The sequence below is a fragment of the Malurus melanocephalus genome, unplaced genomic scaffold (genome assembly GCF_030028575.1).
Source record: "Malurus melanocephalus ecotype Western Australia unplaced genomic scaffold, MMel_1.1 scaffold_270, whole genome shotgun sequence".
NCBI lineage: Eukaryota > Metazoa > Chordata > Aves > Passeriformes > Maluridae > Malurus > Malurus melanocephalus.
Window position 1 is genome coordinate 307,062 of NW_026623502.1, and position 26,680 is coordinate 333,741.

Sequence of the window (26,680 nt, forward strand, 5' to 3'; positions counted from 1 at the left end):
TTGCATTACTAAGACACCTGGTGCTTATTTCTCTGCTGTTAAAGAACACAACCCCCAATTTACACAACCTTTTATTAACAGTTCTTGTGAAGACAATGTAAACAGCTTTCAAATACATTTTAAAATTATTTGACAGTGGTTGATTTGAGCAGTGCACACTTCATCTTCATCAGTGCACATCAGGAACTCATACCGTACCTGTCATTGAAATTTAATAAATATTTATAGTATTATTTCCACTTTGGAATACAAGAGGCAACTCCCACTGACTTCAATGGAGTCTTAAGTATAAGCTAGATTGAATTAAGCCATGAAGGGCCTAGATCCACAAAACATGAACTACTGTGTTTGTACAAACTATGCTAAACAGGTCACTGCTACCTGGTATATGAAATTCAGGCTATGGCTTCAGAAATCAAGGTAAAAGGTAGAGTCAGAAAAGGACTGGGGTTACTTTGCCTTGGCACAGATATCCTGACAAACACTAGTCTGATGCAAGGAAGAGCCAGGCACAGGTGAGGATGGACTCAGAGAAAGCAATACGCTCCTCCCTCAGAGACGAGGCYGCTATCCAAGCTGCGGAATACAGCACCTTACACACTTTGTCCCCTCTCTGGCAAGGTGCTGAGCTGCCATCCTCCCTTCATCAGTACAGCCTACTCTGGACACTGCCTGATGCAAAATCACATCTGATAAGCCTGCAAGGAGTATCTCTTGCCTGCAACAAAATAGGTAGACGGGTAGAGAGAACCTGTGAGCTCCTAGTTTACAAATGTAAACAATAAAAATGAAGCAGCCTAGCATCTTAGCTATTATTTTTTTCCTGCTAGATAAAGATCTAGACAATAAACATAATCATTTCTACAGCCAACAACAAGCTTTGTTCCCCATACTACGGGTGAAGAGAAAACTTCGCCTGGAAGCTCATCTACTCCTTCTGCTGTTCCACTCTTGGCATTCAGGATCCACACTTTGCCATCTGTAGAGACTGCTGCCAAGAGAATTTTGTTATTTAAGTCATCACTTTGGAAAATAAATGGAGTTCCATATACACTTGAAGTGGCTTCAAATTTCCACAGTAAATTACCCTCCATGTTACAGCAGTAGATAAAGCAGTCATGAGAGCCAAAAAATATTTCTTGCTTAGTTAAACTTGAGAGGCACGGAGATGAAAACACTGGTCCATTAGTGGAAAACTGCCAAACCTACAGAAAGAACAGAGCCGCCCATTATCAAAGGCTTTTCACATTATCAGTTTTACAGCAACTATAATTTTTTAATAGACTAGTTGTTGATAGRAGAGCATTTCATTTCAAAAGTATACTAGATTTCAGTGAGGGCTGGTAAATCCTTGTCAAATTACAAGTTAGATTTTACACAGAGAGTAAGCAATAAAATTCTCATAAAATAGATGTGGAGGAGGGTAGAGTTACTACCTTCTGTGAGGCTCGTGCAAAGATGGCCAACTTGGGAGAAGATTCTTGGGCTGTTGTAGAATTAGTAATGAACATCAAGAATCCTGTTAATATGCCATTCTTTGCCAGAAAGGCAGATACTCCTTTGGTAATACAGATTTCCTCTGCTTATGCTAACAATGTGCAGATCCCTCCTCAAGAGAGTATCAGTTCTGCAACATTGCTGCAAGCAGAGAGGAGGGCATTGGCTAACACATATTCTATAATCAGAAAAAGCCTAGGAACTGCTATATATTCTGCATCTCATGCCAACAAACAATGTCACTTGTTTTAACACCTGATGTAAACTACATTTATCTCTGAGGAACTGCAAAAATACTCTCATTTCATTTAATGTGAAAGCTGACATATATTTTACCAGAATTATGAGAAACATTCTAAGAAACCTTTACTTCTGAATAAGCACCATCTTACAGAAGAGATAGCTTAAAACTGCTWGAAAAACTCCAAATTAAACCATTTCATTTGCTGGCACTACACTTGACAATTGACTTTGGGTATAAGGTCAGAGCTAGAAACTCTCTTACTGCATCAGGCAGCTTGAGTTTGTGATTTTGCCATGAACTGCATGGACTACCCTATGCAAACAGTTTTTCTACTTTCTCCTCTCTCTAACAACAGACACTTATTTCTGTTTGGTTCACAGAAAGGTATATGTCAATCATTATGCCTCAGAAAACAGTCCTAATAAAATACTTCATTCAGGGTTTTGTGATGGACATAAAAAACCCTTAACATGTTCACCTTTTGTCCAGAATGTGTGTAACAATATACGTTTCCATCCACACACCCAACACAGACGTAGTTCTCATTGCAGTGAGGAGAGGAGAAGAGTGGYTTTCCAAGGCTGCTTTGCCAAATCTTACTCCCCATCACCTGTAAGAGGCAGCATGGAATATCTGACGATTAACACAGCTACAAGAAATAGCACAAAACAACCCTTCCATCACTGCCTGACCCAGCCCTTATACAGTGTGGGAAAAACCCAAATCCCCAAACCAAAGCAACAACAAAACCTACACAAAACAAAAAYGTAATCAAAAGTAGGCTTCTCCCATCTAGAATGCATACCAGAAGCAAAACTACCATTCTAATCTTATTCCAACAAACTGTTTRGTGTTTTACATAGGACACCCATTTTTATGCTTTTCTTCCTCCCTCTAAGCAAATAAATAATGATAATAAATAGTATATTAGCAGTAGTTCTAATGAATGTTAGATTCAGTTTTTTAGCTCATTCCCAGATCCTCAGTATGTGACAAGGACCAATGAGGCAGAGATGCCTTGGAATCAAGTCATATTGATAATGTAGGACATACTGCAACTCACTGTCTATGACTGTCACAATGTGCTCCTAGTGTATCCTGCACATTTCCCGGGAATTAGGATTATTCATAAAAATAGGAATGTGCAGATTCACTTGTAGGTGGGTTTTTCAGCTACCTGTTACTCTGGATTACAGCGTTAAAAATTTTTTTTTCTCAAGTACAGCCCATTAGGGCTGCAAAACCACACACTGGTTTTCTAATAGCAGATGGGTTATTACTGAGGACATTTGTAGTGGGTGGAAGGTAAAGATAGTAAGGATAGATGCTCTGCATTGTGTGAGTACAAAAACATTAATAGCTGCTTCAAGTCCCTGTTCTTTTTATCAGGCAGGACCAGCTGTAAGCCAACAATGCCTCAGAAAACCATGAAATTGTTCCACATCTATCAATAATGCCATTTCCCCCGCGCAAAGAACAGAACTGCACTCTGAGATTAAAAGGACAGCTCTTAAATATGGGGAGGCACACAGTAAGAGTAATGAAAGGCCTTCTTCCTGCATTCTGTTCTGATTTCTGTATATTTTTTTTCAATCCTACTGTCAAAGTGGGAGGGGACAGGAAATAAATATACAGACTTGCTCTCASTCACTGGTTTTACTGATACAGGAATGACAAGAAACTGACTGCAACTCTGCCCTACAGTCAGCATGTGAATTTCTGCAAGTCATTTCAGTTCTCCTTATCACCTGATAGATTTCTGGTATGGGAAGTATTATGGTAACCTTGTGAATGATTATAATGCCCACAAGTGAAAAATATTTAATGGTAACACATAGTAACATCATCTTCCATTTCATCAGAATAGTGGTCTTTAAGTAATACATTCAGTTTCATTTAAACTTGAGATTGGGATCAAAGGCACGKAAGCAAAGGTACCTACTGGGTTAACAGCCAGTAACAGTCCTTCTAGTGTAGCAACATAGAGATGATGTGGAAAAGAACTTAGACAAGGAGATGAAAACACAGCTCCACCTTCGCAATGTAACTTCCATACACACACCTTTTTCTGTAAGCACAAAAAGAAGAATAATAAACAATTTTTCAGTTGGAGGCAAAGAGTTCATCATGTTTACAATGACGTTTGAATGCCAAACTTATCAGACACTGTTTACTCAGAAAATACTAGTTAAGAAGTGAATACAACCTACATGCTATTACAGCAACATGTGCCATTGGCTTTCTCTCTCAGTGAATAAAGCAAATTCAGCTAATGAAAAGACAGTATCTGCACCTTTTATTTTCCATCTTCTCATYTGGAATATAAGATTCTTTCCCTGCTAGAAAACCACAGTTCTATTTCTAGGTAGGCACCCTATTCTGAAACACTCACAGAGAATTTAATAACTAAGAAACTTCAGATTTGATTTCAACCATGATTAATAACACAAGAACCACAGCTCAGAATACCACTAAAACTATTTACATAATCCTAACCCCACTTAGAGCAGGCCTGCCTTTCAGAAGGGTCACTGTGGACTCCTAAGAATACTAACATCAGAACTTCCTCAGGTCTACTACAAAGAGTCTAAATTGGATATTTATTGTTCTATATGTAAAAGTCAGTCAGTGTTCGTACATAAATATCCAAAGCATACACGTGTTGGTCATGTGACCCAATGTAGACCASTCCACTGGAAGAGTCGACAACTGCAGAGCTTTTCACAATGTCTTCTGTGACAAAAGTCCAGTGTATTTCTCCATCACTGCTTTGAAGCACATACACTAAGCCATCATAGCAACCTGTGTGGAAGAAAACACAACAGGGGAAAAAAGAATAATGATTATTTGCATTTATGGTGTGATTTATGCTGCTGGTTGCATCACTGCTGGAAAGAAATAAAATTATTCATGCAGTAGAGTTTCWAAGCTCCTCCTGCGTTTTTAGCTCAAAGGTTTTGTTGATACATTCAAAGATGATAGTTCTGTGTGTTTTTCTAGGTTACATTTAAAATATACTTATTTCACTGACTTTCTATCAAATTTTTCAGTAACAATATTAGAAGACATAGTGAGTTGCTGAAAAGGGAGAATACAAGTTTTTTTTAATTACTTCTTTGTCTACTTTTTGTTTCTGAAAACTAAGTGTTAAAAGAACAAAGTTTGTAAGTTTTCTAATGAAAACCAAATTGTCATCATAAAAACTCCTTCATGTTTATAAAATATTCAATTTTATTATCAAGAGTAAATAAAATCAAAATGCAAACAAAAAGATGGCAACATTAGATTTGCATTAAAAAACCTCATCACTTGGACATCTGTGCTAACAAGTGATGTATATGTATTAGCCAAAAAGATGACATTAGGATAAATAATGGCAACTCCATTGATAATGAATGAGAAAACAAAAAAATTATCCAAATATATTTTTCCAATTTCCAAAAAACAAGAGTCAAGTGAGATAATTAACTTCTGAAAAACAGTATGAGGTACCAGATACTAACTTCTAACTATCAATTTTCAAACACATTTTACAACTGTATTGCCTTTCCATACTTCAAAAAGCCCCAAAAGACAACAGTTTAAAGGTCCYACCTTAATCAACCACTAAAAAGAAACTGTAGCCATTGATAATTCCTTATATTGGCATATAAATATACCAATACCATATAAATATACYAATATAATATAATATACCACATAGACAAGCTCCATCACTAGCTACCATGAAACTTAAATCACTACTTCTTCTGTTTCTATTTTACAATAGATTAGTTCAGAGACAGATATGGAAGTTGATGGATGGAAGACAACCAGAGATAAGAAATATGATTCTCTGTCATTCATCTTGTGTTTAGYAGAAAAAAAAGATTTAAAATGAAGGCTGAAACAAGGACGTACCMACAACAATGAAATTTCCACACTTGGATACACAGGCAGAAGATTCAATACGATCCCCAAGGGTCTTCTCCCATTTTATTTCTCCTGAATAAAGATCAATTGCCTGCATTGCATGGGAGTGAGAGCCAACATATACAGAGGCAGACTCTTCTTSTTTAGATGGTACTATAACCAGTGGTGATGCATCAACACATTTCCTTGTGTTTGACTTCCACCTCACGCACAATGTCAATTCTGCCACTGACAAATGACTGCATTCTGCATGGATTTGCTGAACAGAGGAATGGTCATTTATATTTGCCTTGTTTTCAACTGTTAAAATTCTATTCTCCAGTTCAGACCCTTGCACATAGCTTTTCATTATACTTGGAATCTTGGCATGCAGAAAGGATGGCTGCTGTAGTGGTTCCACTCCTACCTGTACTGTATTTTTGGGCTGCATAGAAGGCTTGGTGAAATTCACAGGGAAAAAATGATTCCCTCTGTTTAGAGCAATAAATGGAATTAATCCTGAAGCAATCTCGGGACCTCTTTCAGATGTCAATTTAATATATTTTCCATGGAATTCCTCYCCACTGTTCCCTCTTAATTTTCTTTTCACACCATTGTCAGGATTCATTAATTGTTCCTTATCTGGAAACAGCATTTTAAGAATATGTCTGTAAACCTCTTCAATCGAGTGGCTGAGAATAACTTCAAGGAGTCCAGGCACAGCTTTGCCTACTAACATCTCAATTTCATCATAAAATCGTAGTGCCTTCAGGGAGTCTCCACCACTGTACAGAAATACTGCATCTTTAGAAATTCCAGTGGAATCACCTGGAAGACCAAGGACAGACTGGAAAAAAAAAGATAGATGCCTTTTTATAAAATCAGTTTAGGAGTTTTATTAATAAAACATACATACACTGTTTTTTTTTTTACTTCTGAATTATTTAAGTAACCTACTTACCTACCTACATTTGAAGTTATAAGCCCTTCAGTTCATGAAGGATTTTGCATTTGGCATTGTTACTACAACAAACAGCAATAACCATGTTGCTTCTCACGGCACTCACTCCCTGCTTATTAAGTCTGGGTGAGAAGCCCAAATCCTTTGGTTTTGGAAGCCACCTTCTGTTGTCCATAATGGGTCTAGGGCATATCCAATCCCCTGGGTTATCATTTTATAACCATCAATGGGAAAAGTGTCAATACTGACAAATAATTTCACTACATTTATTTGTTCAAGTCCTAGGCCACAGCTATTCCCATTTCCAGGTGAAACTTGTAAGTCCACCTTTGCAAAACAAAGCAATACTGTTTGGCATCATATTTCAATTCCTTAAAAAACAAGTCTTTAGCACAGAAATTTAGAAACAATACAAACAGGCAGTCCAAGAGACAGTTACACAACTGTGCCATTATTTAAAAAAAAAAAGCCTCTTCAATTTATAATTATCTTGAGAAATAAGAAACTCTACTAACACTATTTTTTACAAAGTTTCCATGTAGCTATTTTTTACAAAGTTTCCATGTCCCAATTCCTTGTTTTCTTTAATGATACCTTTTTTTTGGCATGTGAAGCAGTATTCAAAAATCTACTGACAGATTACATTCTTTTTATGCTAATTGCCTATACCTCATAGCCTGCAGTTTTATCTGATAGAGAAATACAAATTACTCCCTCTTGGCCACTGCAGAGCAACTGTATTTAAGTATTAACTGAACAGAAAAGAGCCGTACTGCTTAAATCTATAGGCAGCTAGAACGTTCTGGTTGCATTAGTCATACTTCTTAAAACTGTTYAGTTCCTGACACATGTATAATGATCCACTTGCAAAGATAAAAAGGCAGCTCAAAATACTACCTTCCATAAATACTGCAATCTTTCCCACAATTCCTCTGCGTCACTCAGCTTACTGTCACGCCTTCTGGAGTTTAGATGGTTCTGGTAAATCTTGTTCAGTTCAGATATGTCAACTTTGCCTTTGTAGAAAATAAAGGACGACTTTTTTCATTGCTCTTTTAGCATTTACACTTTCAAAACTTGCTCTGCCCAAATAGTCACTTTATTCTTGTATCTATTTTCTTATTCATACTCTACCACAACTGCATTTTTTACACCCTTGATCAACTACATGAAACCCAGTAATTTTTGAAAATTTACTMTCCCACATAATCCCACCTTCAAGGTTTTCCTCAGCTGAACTGAGGGCTCTGTTGCAGACTGCAACAGGAATGACTACTGAAAGAAATGTGCAGTGTTAAAACTAAATTGATTTTTCCACTACTCTTTGAYTCTCCAATGAAACATCATCAAGAAAACATAGTACATGGTCATTATTTCCTACTAGGCATTAGTTATCTAATGTACATATTTTAAAAGCATGAATCAGATACTGGATTTTGGTCAATAAAAAAAAATTWAAAAAGCAACAGATACTATTAAAACAAGTGGCAAATGTACTTAATGGCTTCATTTACCATGTGATGTCAAAGGCAATGCTGTAATAACTACAATCTCATCAGGAACTGCATAAGCTGGTAGATGCTTCTGGAGTTCTCTCAGTGTTTCTGTCTCTTTGAAATCATCTTTGGGTAAAACAAACAGGATAAGCTTTTCCTGCTGATACCAGGTAACTGCACAAGCTTCTACCTGGCAAAGATCTTCAGTAGCCTGTAAAGAAAAATATTAGTCTTGCTTTGAAATGCAATTCATAAACAAGTAAAAGAAGCAAAAAACAACGGAAAAGTGCACACCTTTAAAAACTGTGGTTTTCTCACATTCCTACATAAGATACTATGAAACGTCTTCTCTTGTAGATGAAGCTTGTACTTCACATAAAAATTACCTCAGAGATATATGCATTATTTGCCAAAATGCCATAAATAAGATATAATCCAGGAGTCTGACACTCCATCTTGTAGAACAACCACTATATTTAGTACTTTTCAGATGTTTATACAGTTCTCAATTCTCCTGGAAGAAACCATACAATAAAACAGATTCCCAAGAACTCTGAACAAACTCCTCCCTGAATTATGTGACTAGATTTTTTATAATACACCCTCCAAATTCCTTTAGACTCCTAAAAGTCACCTGAAAATAAGCAAATACCCATTTTTTATGATAACAATGTGTTCCTAATACGTCTCTTTTTATAGTGGGATACTCTACTCAGTGGATGTGAGCACTTACCTGCTGCAAACATTCAATATTAAAACGTTTGCCGTGACGTTTAATCTGATTGTCTTTCCGACCCAAGAAGAACAACTTTTCATTTTTTACTCTTACAAAATCCCCTGTTTCTCTCATTGTACCCAGTGGTACAGTTATTTCATCATCAAGAAAGCAGATTCGTTCTTCACCACCTATACAAAAAAAGATTGTCATCATATATATTAAATGGTTAACTGTAAATGCAAGTTAGAAAGAGTGTTTTACCAAATTAGCTTAACCTTTAACAAGCATTATAAGAAATATTGAAATAATTATTATCAATGTCTAAACTTCTGCAATGTACAATTTTGTCTATGCAGTTAATTCAGTTAATACAAAGAAATTACTTCAGCTGAGAATGTCAAAATGCAAGAAGGGAAAAAGAAGTCAATATAATGAAGGCACAGACTGCAGATAAAATGAAGGTAATTTCCTGTTCATCAGTCCAACAACTRAAATACCATCAGAAGATTCCCAGCCTAATTAAAACTTAAAATGCTATATTAATCTGCATATCACAGGCAAATATCAAGTAAAATAATCAATATATTATTAAAACTCAATCAGTTGAGAACAGTATCTTAGAAGAATTAGAAATATAAAATAACCTATAAATATTTGTCCCTCGCCTTCAAGAACTGCAGATCCATTGGCATCTCTGACCTCAAGTTTTGTTCCAAGGAGCGGTGATCCCAAAGGTATAGGAAAATCCATTCTAAATAAATTAAGACAGAAACAGGAGAAGTCTTTCCCTTCTGAACACAAAACAACTGCTCCCAGAAACCAGGTAGCATGTCATTTTTTAAAGGACTGGTATTAGAGCAAAAGTAGATGCTTGGACTTTTTACTACAAATGCGTCTTCTTTAAAAACACATCAATTTATTAAAAATTAAAACCCTCATCAGTGTGCATTAATATATAAACCTCATCAGGGTGTCATTATTATATACCAGAAAAACCCACAGAATGAGAGAAAATAGGGCCTGAATGCACCCTGAAATATGCTGTGAGAACCACACACATTTCAGTGAACTTTTAAGTCTCCCAGATTGAGACATCCACTAAACCAACCAATTTAAACATGTGTAACTGCTTTCTAACTCAGGTTTTTCCCTGCCTAATTTGAGCTTCTACTCTATTTCAATAAGTAGAGTTAAGAAAAATTCAGAAAAGGATTTAGAACAAGTTTAGTTCAAAAGAGACTGAAACACAAGAAACTGTCATTTCAATGTCATGTATAGACTTCTCTTCAATTACTGACCAACTCCTTCCTTTCTCTTCATTCTCCAGCCTCTTCAAGCAGTTGCAGGATCTCATTTACTAAAGTCTGAAGCTATTTCTGAGTAGGAGTATAGAATAATATATTTTCTTCAGTAAAGCAAAACTTAAAGCTACTTTAAATAAATTTGGCATGGATTCCAGTTCAATTTCTATCTTAAAGTAATACATTTTATGTTTGAATTTAGAGAAAATTAGTTTTACATGAGAAGTTAATAACACTTCATGACAATCCACCATTTTTAGTCTTCAAGGGTTCAAGCACCAGGTTAATATATCACATCATTTGTGCAAACCATCCCATTTTGTAGGACACATTTAACCGAAATTGCATATATAATTATTATGRCATGGAATAATTACACATTTCAGAGAGAAAATGAAACAGTGAGATAACTGGAAGTATCCTTAATGACTCTATAAAATAATATGAAGAAAATATTACAAATAAGTCAGAAACTGATGAAAATGAGAGTGATAAATGATGGAAAAAAAGTACTTCTTGAAGTTTAAGTAAAATTGCTGTGAAACCTTGCGTGAGCCACTTTGGACACATTTCTGTCATCCACACTACTAAAATAATGCTGGTGGGCAGGTTTGCCAAATAGTATAATTATCCAATATTAGGAAAAAAGAATTATCTAGCCTTCTCTCAGTTGCTTATTTGTGGAGTTTTAAAAAACTGTAGGCAAAAGCATGGTAGCACTAAGAAACATTTTCATCTACCAATTACATTTGTAAGGAATCCTTGAGAATTTTTTCTTAAAATAAGTAGATCTCAGAAGGAAGATTCTGACCTTGACAAGGCTAAACTGGAGTGCATCTTTGTTCCAAGCCTTGAATAAGCGTTACAAAGTCCCACATTTTTACTCTCTCTGACTCTTAGCTCTAGGTTTTTCCTCTCTACTATGCCTGATGTCACTGTGAAAACCTTGTGACGAGCAGCAGCCTGGCCAGCTGAGGTTCCTGGCAAATTGGGAAGGAGCCATTTCCCTAATGTACAACACTGATTCAGCCCTGCCACATAATCAGAGACAGCACAAACTGGACCAGGCTACTCCAGGTGAAGCATGTGGAATCCCAGGCTGAAATGAGGTACAGGTCTAGATCAAGAAATGACTAAAACTGAAACCAGGGCAACACATTATGTGAAACTTAACAGATCTACAAATACACAGAATTTCAGACAGCAGTTCTGTCATTCAAGAAACGTTCAGCAACAACTTTTACTCGGTGGGGGCTGTACTGGATCATGAGATAACAGATTAGTCTACTTCGACATAAAACCCAATATAACTTCTACCACTATAAACACTCATGAGGACTCAGTAGCCCTGGTAACAGAAGACTGAGGTTCTATTTCTGGTGATTTTCATCATTCACGTGCCAAACCATTGAAAACAGTGAATTTTCCTACCTAAAATCAGCACTGAAAACCYCCTCAGGAATCCTGTAGCAAGTGGCCCAGCTTGACACTTCAGTAATACCATAGAGATTAAAAATCTTTGTTCTGTTCTCCTTGTGCTTCCAACTTTTCAAGAGACTCAGTGCAGGAAATGCTTCACCACCAAGGGCTAAGACACGAAGTGAAGTATTTGCAGACAACAATCTTGATTTAATAATATGAGCTCCAAACCTYCTGAGAAGTGTTGGGGTTGCCTGAATGATACATATTTAAAAAAAGAGAAGGAATTGTTACATTGTCAGTATATGTGCACATCTCTTCCTTCTTTATCCTATCTACAGTACAGCTGTATTATGGATGTACTTTAAAACATCTACATACAATAGATGGCGTCAATCATCACACTGGTGTTTTGTGAGATTTTGTTTCTTAYGTAAGGCCTTGAATGAATACTATCAGCTCCAATCTACATTCTTGTAAAGAGTTTCTTCTTTAACCAAATGCATCATGGGTTCCCTGTTGTGCCTCAGCTATTGCCTCAAGTGCACATTAGTTCTTATGTTAATTACTTGGAAACAGAAAGCAGCACAGTATTCTCTTCATGTTATTGTTTGAACCTTTTTTCTTTCATCCCAGAATGTTACAGCAAAAATATAACCTATGCATCTGATTAACCTGCATAWAGAACATTTAAAGACCTTACATAACACCTAAAAATCCTAGGATGTCACATTCAGGGTTGTCCCTGATTTGTGTAAGTAGAACAGTATAAAAGAATTCGTTTTTCTCGAAACTTTCACATCACACTAAAATAAGCAGGGGGAAAAGATATAAAAACCAAATCCCCYACACCAGTTTCCTTAAAGACCTGCTTCTATAAAACCACTGGTGATGTAGAGACCTTTCAGTGAAAGGAAAAAGCAGTAAATGATTTTACCAGACACATTTCACTCTCATTCTTGCTGACTTTTCTAGTAAGAGGACTGGAAAATAATGGAAATATTTCTTACCAGGTTATTTGTTTCCAATATTAGATGAAGACCATCTTTTATCAACTGATAAGTCTAATTTTAGTGAACTATAGCAACAAAAAAAGAGGGAAAAAATTTATGCTCTTTCCTCCCTCATAAGCACTTTTTTGATTTCTCAAGTCTATTCAAAAAGTAAGGGTGGGAGGTAATGTCTTTCTGTTGTTTAAGAGACATGATAAAATTACTAATGCATCAGTTAAGCTATAAGGGGAACATTTTTGTCAATTATTTGGCTGAGAAACCCTTCCTTCACTGATTAGGACAATGATCAAAAAAAAAAAAAACCAAAACCAAATCCAGCTTTTCTTAGAAAGATACCTTAAAAACCTTCATTCACAATTTTGCCTTTCTATATTACTGCTTAACATGCTTACAAATACATTTTTACAAATATATCTTTACAAGTCTTAGAAGACATACTTAAAAACTCTTGCTAAGATATCAGTATTTCTGATTTTTTTTCTAAAAGCAACTGAGCTAAACCAATCATGAAACTTGTACATCATAGGATAATCTGCACCATTTATAGCAATCCTAACAAATAAAAATGAGAGCAGAGAATAGTTACAAAACATTTGTAACTAATCGATTTTTTCTGCTGTGCAATCTTCAGCTAGCTATTCACTAATCTTAAATTTGTACCCTACAATCTTTATACCACCAATCTTACAAAAAAAAAAAAAAACCAAAAAAACCAACCAAAAAAAAATCGGGAAATTAAACAGGGTCTGGTACACAAATCCTAYGAGGGACTGCTGAGGGAGCTGGGGGTGCTTAGCCCAGAGAAAAGGAGGCTCAAGGGTGACCTTTTCACTCTACAACTGCCTGAAAGGAGGTTGTAGCCAGGTGGGGTTCGGTCTCTTCTCCCAAGTAACAAGTGACAGGACAAGAGGAACAGGACAGGACTACAGGCATAGGYTAGGCTTATTCAACCATGCTAGATACTTCAAATAAATTTTGCAAGCTTTAAAACTATTAAGATTGCAATCATGTAGGAGATGACCTACTTTAAGTCACAACAGATGCATGAAGCCTCATATTAACAGGTGAAGTGAAAACAATAAGTATTGCTCTGAAATCAGTTATTACCTTGTTCCTGTTCTTGGAAAAAGGACAAACATTTTACCACCCTATATATAGCACCGGTTTTGTTTAGTTGTACTTTTAGCATAAAAACTACCATTAAAACTTAAAGAGTTGTTTATGAGGAAAGGCTCCAAAATCAAGCCCATTAAAAAGTGCTTAAAATGCCTCTTAACAGTTTTCTCTATTACCAGATTCTTCAGAACAAAAAGTTTATTAACAGAATAAATAACTTAATTCTTACTAATTGAAGGTTTCTTAAAATAATCTTTAGATCAGTGTTTTCTGTCACAAAATGTTTGAAACATCGATCAAATGGTAATTTATATTCAGTTAATACTCTGCAACAAAAGGGGTAACTATTGCCTTTGAGCAAGAACACTCCTGTCCCACTAACATCAGAATCTAGGCTGAGGAAAAGGTAGTGCATGTTATCAAAAATGTGAAGCAAGGCACTGGAGACACTTAGGTGATGCCTACCTGCAACACTGTCACATGGTGGTGGTGAAACAGAGCAGCAGAGAGCTCCACAGGCATCATTTTAACAGTGTTTGGTACTACCAGAATAGAGGCTCCACTTGTCAGAGCCGTGAATAATTCAACCACAGATGGGTCAAATGTGAGAGGAGAAGCCAGGAATAGCACATCATCCTGTGTGATCTCAAATATGGATCTGAAATAAGAAAGACAGGAATTACAAATCTAATGTATGTGGTCAACAAAACCTTACAAATCAGAGGAAGGAAAACATGAAAGGAGTGTGAATTAGCAAAGCTCAGATCTTAAGGGCTCTGAATAGGCAGACAGCTAATTTGAACAAGAGCCCCTGGACTGTAACTGTTGAATTAACTAATTATATGTTTTCCAAAGATACACACCATATTACACACCAATAGACTTCACTGAATGGCATATTTCAACTAACAGACGCTCAGWAAAAAAAAAGAAAAAAAGATAAAGAAAGAAAAAACAAAGAAAGAAGAGGAAAAGAAAGAAAGAAGATTACGTTTTCTGTAATAGGTTTTAAGATTAAATGAAACAGAAAGAAACCTGGGTAGCCTAAAAAAGAATYAGGACTTAAGAACTACAGAACACAGTAAAAGTAACTATGAACAAATGATTAATTTTTTATCTACTTCTTTTAAGCCACAAGCCAGGTACAATAGAGCAAAAGCATTTTATTTGAAGCACAGCCCTCAAAAATGAAGGTAAAGAACCATTTGAGTATGTAACTGACAGAGAAACAAAATGTTATATGTTTCTACTTGGAAATAAAACCAAAGAATACAAAGGTGGATAAGAAGAAGTGAAGCTGYATCAGCAAAACCCCTGCCTACACTCCTCTGAAGTATTAAAAAAAATTYGTAAAACATCACATTTATAAAAGCATTTGAAAGGAAAACTGAAAACCACACTTACTTAAGATGCTGAATATTGGGCACTATACATTTATGAGGCACTCTGACTATTTTGGGGATTCCTGTAGTTCCTGATGTATGCAAGACATACGCTAAAGTGTCTTTCTGGCCAACGYCCATGTATCCTCCTTCAGACACTTTTACTTTGGTTTGATCAGGGCAAACGGTATATCCTGGCTGTGAGTCACCCACAGCTTTGAAAGGTTCACATTCACTTTTCATATTGTCTACTTGTGAACTTAAATCAGTGTTGCTTGAGCTCATTTGGAAGAGAGTTAAACCAAGATGTTCTATGGCAGAGGAATTGTGTTGAAAACAGCCAGCATAGGACATCTGGAATTTCTGCAAGAGAAAATGAACAATTCAAACAGCAGAACTCGGGAGGCACTGTTCTTATTCTACTGTATGCAGTGGAATAGGAAACAGCATTTCATACAAACAAGCTGTGATTTTTCATACCTCTGCTTTTGGAGGACACACATGAGACAATTATAAGCTCATTTCTATAAATAGTCAGAAAAAGTGCTAAAAAAATAACAGAGACTGAACACAGACTACATAAATGCAAAATAAACAGTTATCTGAGCAAATTTAAAAAAAGGGAAAATATACAAAAGAATGCTGCAGAAGACCAAGGACTCTGAATTAGAATTTGTCTATTCTCTTTGCAATGAGTGCGGGTATAAGATTTGGGAGGAGTYAGACAAAGAGAAACCAAAATATTAAATGCACTTTTTTAACTACTGCAGATTTCCAGCTCTTAACMACGGTGTATAGAGAAACAAGTCTAGAAAAGTCTTCCAATGTCAGTGCCCAGCAAATTTGTCTGAACAACAATGTAACAGGAAAGAAGGACATTTTTTGAAGAGGGGAGAAGCATTTTAAAGATTCTTAGTCAGTTCTTTTCTGACTAAGAAAGAGAATCTTTTGCCATGAAAAAAAAAGCATTCCATCCAAGCTTATTAAAACAGAATTCAATCTGCATATCTACACATGTCCAAATTGCCATTTAATGCTTCCTGTAGAARCCTGAACACTTACATTTATTTTGTCATTCTCAACAAGAATATACCGCAGATTGGTTTTCTTCATGAAGTAAGTGGATATGGTTGGTGGTGCATCTGGATCAATAGGTGAATAGGCAGCCGGAACCTGAAGGATTCTAATAAAACACAAATGTTTAAACTTGTTTAWGAAGAGGAAAAAGAAAAGCCTCTTAAATTTTGCTAAGATTTCTTTTATACTTTTATAGTCACCTGAGCTAGAAAATGTAGTCATACCATGACTTTTAAAGATCTCATTGGTCATAAAGTACGATGAGTAATCAGTGTTGCMTTTTGGCCTTTCATTGCAAGGGAAAAGACTAAAGTTAGATGACAACATTCAATATTACTTCTGGCCAAGCAAGCCTGTGATGACAAAAGGTATCACTGACATCAACAGCATCACATTTTAAACCTGGTATGACTAGGAAGAGAAACATAAGCTTTCCATTTATCCACATACAGCATGTATAAACGCAATCTAAAAAGTACCAAAAGCCTGCACGCTGAAAACACTTTACTGCGAGAAAATCTGAGCAGGCACTGGAATGACTTTCCCAAAGCCAAGCGAGCAGCTCCCAGTACCTCTGCTGCCTCTCCCTGCCCGCAGCGCGCCCCGGCGCTGCTCACTGCCCCCCCTAGCGGCGCTCCTGGATACCACAAGCGCTGCAATTCGCTACCGCCTCGAAAACCAAAGCGAGGAAGCGGCGAATAGCGAGTGGTCCACAAAAATCCTGGCATTTGCTCTGCTGGTGGGTTCTGTACTGCACGTAKGTTCTGTACAGTACTGAAAAATTCATTATACTTGCTCTCTGTGCGAATGATTTGTCACTGCAGTAATGCACCAGGAACAGCAGCGTCCTACACGCTCCTACAGCCACTGGTGTCAGTACCCTGCATCATCCAGCAGTCAGAYACTCACAATGACAGCTGTAAGAATCAAAGAGCCCCAACAGATCCCACTCACACAGCAAATGAAAACCGTGTTACCACTCAGTTCATTGGGATGTAGGATAAATCAAGCTGCAAGGGACCTCACTATGCTGAGTGGAMCTCCTGCCCAAGCAGACCCAGCTGCGACACCAGACCAAGTTGTTCAGGTCTTTGTTCAGTCAGCTTTTGAACACCTCCAGGSATGGTGYCTTCACAACATCTCAGAGCAAACTGCTCCACTGGGGCAAAAGTGCTTCCTRACCAGGGAAAAAGTTCCTCAGTGCTTCTGAGAGGTTTATGTTACAAACATTAGAATTCATCAGCAGAGGCAGGATTATAAAAGCTGCTCGATTAACTTGAGTGTTGAGATCACAAGCATTTCAATTTCCTAGCCAATAATTAATCAGTATCATTTTAGTGTTACATTGTTCATTACTTATTTCCTCAATATTTGCAATGGAACATTAAATGTATATGCATTTAGCTTAAAGCATGGTATTTAAATTCAGAGTATCTTTTCGTTCTTTCGCCAGCAAGATGATACATTAAAAAAACCTTCACTGTCCTTTTTTTCAATAGAGGTTTCTGTCAGATCACTTCCAGTTTTAAACAACAGAACAAAGAAACTAGTCATTAATCTTTTTGTATTTCTATAAATACGCTAAATCACTTTTACTAAAAGGCTGCAATTACAGACAGTTTACATATTTAGAACTTAGAATTCAAAAATATTTTAGCAACAGCTTTTTAAAAGATCGTAATATTGTCATCTTTTTCCCTACATGATGCAAGACTCCAGCACCTTAATTTCACTACCAGGCTATAGTGGCATTTTTTTAGTTATTAAACATCTAAACAAACCATAAAATTCACTTTAACAGAGAGTGCAAGCATTCAAACCATTACCCCAAGATCCAAGACGGCAGGTTTATTCCTGGGTAGCAGTAAAGACCTATTTCAGATTTGCCTTGGCAGTCGCAGTGCTTCTGAAGGAAAGCTGTCAGTTCCCCGGCAAGCTCAAGCACCGTGCCGTAGGTGTAGAAAGCTGGAGGTTTCCCACTGCACTCRTCAAAGCAAACTGCTGCTCTGTCCGGGTGCAGGCTGGCTGCCCGGGCCACCAGCTCCTGAAGCGTCATCGCGCCTGCATCGCTTGGGTCCCCCTGGAAGATGGACAGAGCAGACTGCACTGTCACCTCYGCACTTTCAACACTTCAGTCGGACGGCAAGGCACACTAAACACTACCAGGAATGGAAAAAAAAAGAAGATTCATGGTAGAGAACACATAGCTTTATCCCACCTTAGAATGCAAACAACGCAAAACTGAATTCTTGACTTGTACAGAGGTAGTTTGCTCCTCACTGTTACACTTTTACTCAGGGCATCAATGAATTAGTAACTTCACCAACACAGCTTAAATAATTAACAACTTTTTCAATGGAATTGTGAAATACGAATCCTTCCTTCGCACACAGAACCCGCTAATGCCAGAACTTTGAGGGCACTGCTGGTCCTGGTGCTCGTTTTTGCCCCACGGGCCCTCCCGCCAAGCCCGGAACGATGACCGGACGGATCCGGGCTATGGCTCCCGCTCGCCGCTTTTACACGATGCTCCTCGGGATCCCCACCTGCGGCCCTTCCCAGCGCTCTCGGGATCCCCACCTGCAGCGCTTCCCGGCGCTCTCGGGATCCCCACCCGCGGCGCTTCCCGGTGCTCTCGGGATCCCCACCTGCGGCGATTCCCGGTGCTCTCGGGATCCCCACCCGCGGCGCTTCCCGGTGCTCTCGGGATCCCCACCCGCAGCGATTCCCGGCGCTCTTGGAATCCCCACCTGCAGCGCTTCCCGGCGCTCTCGGGATCCCCACCTGCGGCGCTTCCCGGCGCTCTCGGGATCCCCACCTGCGGCCCTTCCCGGGATCCCCACCTGCGGCGCTTCCGGGTGCCCTCTGGCCCCGCCCCAGCCCGGCGGCAGCGACGCCTCCGATTGGCGGAACGTGGCAATGGCGCGCTCTCATTGGCCAGCGGCTGTCGCGCAGCTTTGGCGTCTGCAAGCAGCGCCTGCTCTGCTACAGCCCTGCGCTATTGCTTCCTGAGGCGGGGAGGGAGAAAGAGGGAGTGCGCCATAGTCTTTCCTGCTGTCATGGACAGGCRTGTGATAGGGGCTAAAACAAATGCWGATGGCTGGGGCCTAGGRCAGGTTCCCCCGCCACGGTCAGAGTTCATTCGAGTCCGAGTTCATTCGTGTCCGTGCCCCTGTGTCCGTTCCCCCCCGCCCCAGACGTGGTGCCGCCGGGAGCAGGCAGGGGCGTCACGTCCGGGCTGGTGGGCGGGTTATCCGCTCTTGTGTTGAGCTGGAGCTGCAAGGTCGCAGCAGCAATCCTTGGACTATCCTCTGGAGCGGTTCCTGCAGCCAGCCCATGGCGGGCCCCCGGCGGGGTGAACGGCGGGGCCGGGGCTGTGCTTCTCCCCCCCGCGGATACGATTTATGGCCAGCGGCGGGGAGTGAGTGACAGCGGGAGCTGTGCTGGGAGGGGGCACCGGTGCCCTGGGGGCCGCGGGCATGAATTACCGATATAAAATCATACAGTCATGGAGTGTTAAGGATTGGAAGGGATCTTAAAAATCCTCCAGTTGCAACCCCGCTGTTGTTAGCAGGGACWGACCAGGTTGCTCAGTGACCCATCCCAGCCTGGCCTTGAACACAGCCGGGGTTGGAGCATCCACACCTCTGGGCAGCCTGTCTAGTGCCTTATCAGCCTCACTGTAAATGATTTGCTTTGGCTCCGAGGCGCATTCGAGGTGTCTTTAATAGAASCCTCTACACTTGGTGCTGGTGATGCCGCAGAGGGAGAGAACGAGACCAGTTCACAACCATTTTTAATGTTACACATGGAAGAAATTAGTCATTCGCTTTCTAATTTCGTCACATTCTCGAAGTGATAGTTTGGCATAGTTGCACACTGGTAATACAGCAGAAATGGTTTCACAGTAAAACATTAATACAAATAGCGACACCTAAAGCCAGAGTTTTTTCCTTCAGCATATTCACTGATGTGTGTGTAGGCTGTATATGATAAAAAGATCTGGTAACTTGAAGCATAAATCCAGCTGTCAGAATAAAATGACACTTGAGAATATCTCCCCTTTAATGTAACATTTCAAAAAAYAGATACTAAAGATTCGGCATTGTAGTGCATCTAGAAACTACAGTGCTCACAGTAGCGGACAGAATTTCACTTGCATAATGTGGAGGGGTGAAAAGGCAATGGGATTTAGTTTTTTTGCAATCAGAATTATGTTATTATGCCATCCAATGCTCAGATCACATTAAAGCAATTAATACYGGACTTCAAAAATAGCAGTTTTGTTGATAGCACATTAAAAGAGTATTTGCACAATTTTTGTTTCCAGTCCGTGCTGTGGACTATTAYGGACAGACTTGTTAAGCTGTGCATCTAAATGTTTATCTCACATATAAAAGGGTCCTCATGTATTTGTAATCTAAGAGCTCAATTTACCCCTTCTAAAAATGATTTTTTTGATGGTGGGAAAGAAGAACAGTGAAAAATGTTCACAACAGTTTTTCTGTTTTTTTTCATACATCTTCCTGGTTAACCTGGAAGAGGGGGTTCAGAGTCCACATAGTTCTGATTTGCTGTCCAGATGAACTTGTTTTGGTTCTGTTAAAAAAACAAATTCACTAATTAGAAGAGATGCACATACATCCCCCCAGTATGCAGATCTGGGCGYTGGTGAAGAAAACCAGTAAGAGCCCAGGGCTCATCAAATCTTAAGTTCTTCCATACATTTGGCTGCAAGTAGGTTCTGATTCCACTGCATGAATCACAGTCTTGATTCAATAAAGCATATTTATTTACATGCTTTTTCAAACTCGGACTTTAATGTTGTGATTGTCAATCAGGCACAATTGCTACAAATCCCACATAAGAAAACTTGTTTCAAATTTTATTAGCAGTCCTGTAATTCTCAACTGTATGGATGATGRTGGGGAAGGAAAAAGCTCTTAAATTTTTCTTTTTTTTTTAAACAGTATCACAAACAATAAGGCCAAAATACACAATATTAAATAGAAAATCTAAAATTAAGTTGCTGGTATTCAGTGAGAAAGACTGAGGTATACAAAATACTTTTACAATTGTGCGTAAATTTGCAATAGTTTTGAAAAGGTGCTTTTCTATTTTCAGCTAGTGGTTCATTGTCCCAAGTGATCTTCCTGTACACAAGCAACTGTGTAATTGTGACCAACTGAACACAATGCATTTAACAGCTATGGTTCTTCAGAATACTTGAGTTTTTTAAACATTACATTTATTGTAACTGCAGTAATGTAGTAAAATGAGACTATATCCAAAAGAACTCATGATCTTCATTTGATATATCATTTTTACTGTAAAAATTGTAAGTTCTTTTTTTTACTTTACTTTGGATGTTGACACATGRGAAGTACACTTCAGAAATTGTCAGGATTTATCCCAGAGAAAACAAGATGTAAAACAAAAAAAAAGAATTGTAGTGCCAAGTATCTTTTTCTTCCTTCCACATTGTATTGGCAACTGATAGAAGCACACAAAGATAATGTAATTACATGATTTCTAAAACAGAATTTTTAAAGTTACAAAACTAGAGAGCTTTTGGCTGAGCATTTCCCTGAGTTTTCATTTTTAAAAATCATGTTAGACATCATGTGCATAGAATCTGTTACAAAGGCCTCAATTAACAAAGGCTGTTTATATGCAAAAGTTAGACACTTCTATTCTTAAAAAGCCTGAGCAAGAATTGCTGAGGGAGCAATTTCATTCTTCGGAATCTGGTATTTTTCCTTAGGAGAAAAGCAAACTTCAGTTACTTGTGCATTAAGACTTTGAAATTATGTCATCACTCTATTTGTACTTTGTGAACAAGTCTAATGGGCAATCTTTCGGGGCAAGACCAAAAAAAAAAATCTACATAATTTAAAAACCTTTGGTTTTTATAGCATTTTGTTAGTAAATAGAATGCACAACTGTGCATCAAAACTATATGATTCTGTATTTTAATCTGCTCACATTGTTTTCATCAGCACATCAGACTTTCTGTAAGTCTTCACTTAAAGATGTTTTTTAGTAACAGTAATTAGTTAGCTGTCATAAGGCTCCTGTATTACCTAAATGCAAGAAGGCTATTTAGCAAGAAGGCATCAYTGAAAAAGGTACATTCAACAACAGATGAACTGATGTCCATCCACTACAAGTTCACCATTCCAGCTCAACGGGATAGTCTCCAGTGAGACACGCTGTGCAATGACCAAGCTTTCCAATAAATGACTTCTGGGTTTTAGGGTTGCTGTCTTGTCTTGCTTTGATGCTTTCTTGCACAGATGATACCAGCCCTTCCACAGAAAGATAGACAACACTGTCTGCTCCTAGACGAGATAAAGAAGTCATCAGTTAAARCTGCAATATTGTACTGAATGCAGTGCTCTTTGGAAATGCAATCACATTATTATATGGATTATGATGCCAGGTGGATCACCTTAACTGAAGAGAATGACTATGAAAAATTTTAAGATCATGTCTTGACATTGTCAGATGCTTTGTGCAGGGAGCAGACTTACTGAAATCTAGACAGAAGGTTCTGCTGGGAACAAATATATGACACATGAACTGCAGAAACAGAAGCCAAGTCCAGAGTGTGCACTAAGACTCCCTGAACTCCCTCTAGTCTCCCAGAGTTAACCTCAGTTCAGGTCTGGAAGTAGACGTGTGTGTGGCTAGTGCTTTCCAAATCTGAGCACCAAGGACTACCAAGCTTCTCTGGTGCTCAGAGGAGTGGAAGACTATCATATTAAAAAAAAAATCATTGTGCAGTTCATGCAAATTTTCTAGCTGTAGGAATGTTTGATAGCCTTATCATTAGTTTTCTATCCTTTGCACTYGTGTGGTGAATAATACTTAAAAATGAGATCCTACAAACTTGAAATATTTCCACACACCTTCACAATAATTTTGGGAAAAATAATTCATTGCAGTATTAGTGAGATTAAGTATCTAACACAGGAAATCAGAGTTTACAGTGTAACATAAACTGTTGATCTATCAGTCTTTTGTTCTGCTGCAAACATAACTCAAAATTTCGCAAGGTTTTAAACATTGATTGATTTCAAATGTCATTTCTTTCAAAGTGAAGTATATAATGCAGTTAAARTTATTTACATAAATGTCAATTTATGTAGAAAATTCAGTGGGTGTTTACAAATTCTGAATAGATTTTTATGAATATCTCAAGTGAGATGAGTGAAATTACATCCGCTTTTTATTATAGGACAGATTTTAACCACTTATTTTCTTCTCAGTATTTTTACTGCAGCAGCTTCTTTGTGTCATGTTTTCCAGAAGGAGCTTTAAGTCTTGGAAAGCTTTGTTGTCATACTTTATTCATAACTTATGCTTATGCAATTATTCTAATACTTTCTATTGTTTTGACAAATACAGCTCCCTGTGTTAAAAAAAAAAGTGTAGCTAAATTGGTTTGATCTGTAGAATACTCACAATGCAGAAATCTAACTTACCAACCTTAAAATTCTTTAGTCAGTTCTGCCACTGGTGCCTAGGTATATTCTGCTTATTTTGAAGTAGACTATAAAATACAAGTGAAAACTCTCTCTCAAGAAAAAGAAAAAAAAGTAGCATTTACCAATATAGTTTGCAAGATCATGGAATTCAGGTCTGTTGGCAATGAGTTCTTCTTTAGTTGGAATGTTTATTCCCATGTAACAAGGAAATCTTATGGGAGGTGAAGCTACACGGATGTGCACCTGAATAATTTCAAAACAGGCTGATGTAAGTTGATGGTCAGCAGATCATAAAACAATAACAAAGTCCCAATTCTGCACAGTGATAATGAATAACAAAACACAGCACTGCACAGGAATCATTGAAGGGTGAAAAGTAAGAGCAAGTTTTTTTCAGATGCCAACACATTAGGAGAAGGCAAGACAGTTTTAGAACTTATTTTTTACAGTATTCCCTAATGCTCTTACAATGTTCCTTCCTGATTTTACTTCTATGGTGTTCAGTTCTTGATAAGTAAGTTTCAGCTTACAAAATCAAAAATGTTTTAGAGGACATTTTTGCTCCAGTCACTGACTTGCACGATGTTTTGCTTAGAAAATCATTATCAATTAAAAAAAAATGGTGCTCTGGTAACTTAAGGCATGTGGTATTTCAACCAGTATATGGCTGTACTTCATGCACTTTCACATGTCACACATCAGGAATACTTGGGTTTCTAATCTTAAATAATTTATATTCCATTCTCTTTTTATTTGCCAGATAGTGCTTGGTAAGTGGAGACCTGTTCCTCTCACCTCAATCACCCCAAAGTCACATTCATAMAAAAGAACCTTCTTAACCTATCTTTACAATAAACACACATTAGCCTTTTTTTTTTCCACACCTCACCTTTTAAATAAGGAAACAATGTAGAGTATAARTGAAGACAAACCCCTGTGCTTTAAGCTCCCATCAACTTCTAATTACATCTATATTGTACTGACTTTAAATTAACTTACCTCTTTGGCTCCTGATTCTCTCAGTAGTTTTATTATGGGTGAAATGGTATTGCCTCTCACAATTGAATCATCAATGATAACAACTCGTTTGCCTTTAAAATTATCAGACAGAACGCCAAACTTCTTTGCAACACCAAGCTGCCGTAACCTCATATTTGGCTGGATAAATGTCCTCCCTACATATCGATTTTTACAGAGTACTTCAACATATGGTAGCCCACACTGCAAAACAGGAGACAGGCAAACAGAATTAATATAGAAGCACTTGTTTATCTCAGTTACTGTTTTTTTAAAGTGACCTTAGCACTTGTATGACTTCACAATAACCAAAGAATGTTTAAATACTATCATATAGGGGAATAATGACAAGAAAAACAAGGCAGAGGACTCAACAGGAATAGCCTGCATACTGAAAATGTAAAGCTTTATCAATACACAACTGTAGCAGCCCACATCATTACAGTCCATTACAAAAAGAGATATATGTAAATATGGTTGGGGGGAAATAAGAGCAAGGCAACATATACCTTTTGAGCATAACCAAGAGCTGCTGGGGTTGCAGACTCTGGAACAGTGCTGACCAGGTCTGCTTCCACAGGTGCTTCAATAGCAAGCTGCTGCCCACATCTTCTGCGGACTGAATACACCATCTGACCTAAGAACAGCAAGAAGTGTTTTGCTTGGTATGCATGATTCAGATTTCCTCTCAGTTTGCTAGAAAAACGTCTGTGTCACCTTGCAGGAATGTAAGTCAGTGAGAAAAGCTCCAGAACTAATAAGCAGTCACTTGCATAAGGTCATTTTTTATTTCCTTCCTTAATGGCACATTCTAACATTCACATTCGTATTACTACACAGAGAATTAAAATCCAGTTTGCCATAATTGGGAAACTAACTGGAAGTCCTGTGGATGTTACRAAATCTATTTGCAGGAGGAAAGAAATAGAAATTATGCCTGCCTGTTCATAGCAYGCATGTTCTGTTTTTAGACTGCTTTTTCCAACAGACAAAATTTGTGCAATCCTGGTGTCTGCCTCTGTCTGCTTCCTTTGAATCTTTGAATCAGTTGACAAAATTCACCCTGAATTTAGTAAGAGGACTCAMAAGCTTTAAGGTTCCTAAAAAATTTGCAACATGGGAAAAAACTGGAAGTACTGTGATGAGGCACAACCAAGGCTATGGCAGCAGTACTAAGGAATGCAAGAAGTGAGGATAGTAAAGGGTAAGATGATTGTGGAAACTGGGGGTTTGGGATGAAAGTGGTTTTGTAAGGGAGAGGAACTGTATTCGATCAATGGATGGCATATCCCTAGAAAGCAAGGAAGTTGTTTGTCAGATATGAGAGTCCTGGCTAGTGTCTTATGACTGAGAAAATTTTTGAGGGCTACTGAAAAAATAACAAAACCATTACAGTGACAGGGCCAAGTACTTAGATAATGCATAGATTTACAAGTTAAATTAAAAGCATCTTCTAGAAATTACACTTATTGAAAAGAAAATATAATAAGAAAGTTATTTYGTAAATCCTATTTCATAAGTCTAATTTTTAAAATGTTTTCCAAGAACCAATAAAAGTTCTTCTCCTCAGTCTCTCACTTTTAAAAGATACTTCATCTACCTTGACCATGTTCATGGCCCTTTTCATCCCTCCCACAGGAGTATGCAGGCAGCCTGTCTGAGGCCATATCCACAGCCAGAAAAAGGAAGSTGATGAGTTTTATCTCAAAAGCTTTGCTAGCCCAATCTGTCCCAGCTGTGCTCTGCAAGCTTATATTCAGTGGTATTYTACTATAATCCCAGAGTCATTGTGCTCCAGGATAACATCTTCCACTATTTAGGGAAGAGCTCTGTATGTTACATTTTTGTACCTTCAAAAATACTGTCTGGCCTTGCAAAATAAACATATTCAAAGATGCAGAATGCGGATGGATCTCGTTCAGGTCTTCGTACAACATCCAGTGTCTGGACATCATGTCTGGATATTTTCACAATCTCTCCAGGAAGGACCTCACGATAGTACCTTGAAAAAGAAATACAGAGCAGTTAGAAAAGCTGGATGATAATTCTGGAGAACAA

The 26,680-nt window shown here is 38.0% G+C and overlaps 2 protein-coding genes across 10 annotated transcripts in view; both read right to left on the reverse strand.

The window, feature by feature from the left end:
• Positions 1-58: 58 nt before the first annotated feature.
• Positions 59-18,992, reverse strand: AASDH (aminoadipate-semialdehyde dehydrogenase). 8 transcript variants are annotated; one of them, XM_057376115.1, is made up of 16 exons: positions 18,764-18,992; positions 17,942-18,274; positions 16,101-16,221; positions 15,061-15,401; positions 14,122-14,314; positions 11,540-11,781; positions 9,452-9,558; positions 8,823-8,995; positions 8,108-8,300; positions 7,491-7,609; positions 5,642-6,479; positions 4,380-4,543; positions 3,684-3,809; positions 2,220-2,351; positions 1,088-1,205; positions 59-988 (listed from the first exon to the last, which is right to left on the reverse strand). In XM_057376115.1, exons 2-16 carry the CDS (start codon positions 18,169-18,171, stop codon positions 813-815), a joined length of 3,273 nt encoding a protein of 1,090 aa, XP_057232098.1. In that variant the 5' UTR covers positions 18,172-18,274; positions 18,764-18,992; the 3' UTR covers positions 59-812. The 8 variants fall into 8 exon arrangements, with proteins under 8 accessions (XP_057232098.1, XP_057232097.1, XP_057232094.1 ...); XM_057376114.1 differs by having other exon boundaries at positions 59-991; XM_057376111.1 differs by having other exon boundaries at positions 59-1,205; positions 17,942-18,267; positions 18,764-18,991.
• Positions 18,993-19,893: 901 nt separating this feature from the next.
• PPAT (phosphoribosyl pyrophosphate amidotransferase) overlaps positions 19,894-26,680 on the reverse strand; it is a 45,762-nt gene continuing 38,975 nt past the window's right edge. Inside the window, exons 7-12 of one of the 2 annotated variants that reach the window (XR_008965979.1) lie at positions 26,473-26,624; positions 25,132-25,259; positions 24,605-24,826; positions 23,728-23,848; positions 22,199-22,456; positions 19,894-20,714 (exon numbers count right to left, since the gene is read on the reverse strand). Coding sequence is in view for 1 of the 2 variants with exons in the window: in XM_057376132.1 (XP_057232115.1) it covers positions 22,287-22,456; positions 23,728-23,848; positions 24,605-24,826; positions 25,132-25,259; positions 26,473-26,624 (793 nt within the window). In the remaining variant the exon portion in view is untranslated. Of the gene's footprint in view, positions 22,457-23,727; positions 23,849-24,604; positions 24,827-25,131; positions 25,260-26,472; positions 26,625-26,680 lie in introns of both variants that reach the window. The other variant, XM_057376132.1, reaches the window with a different exon arrangement.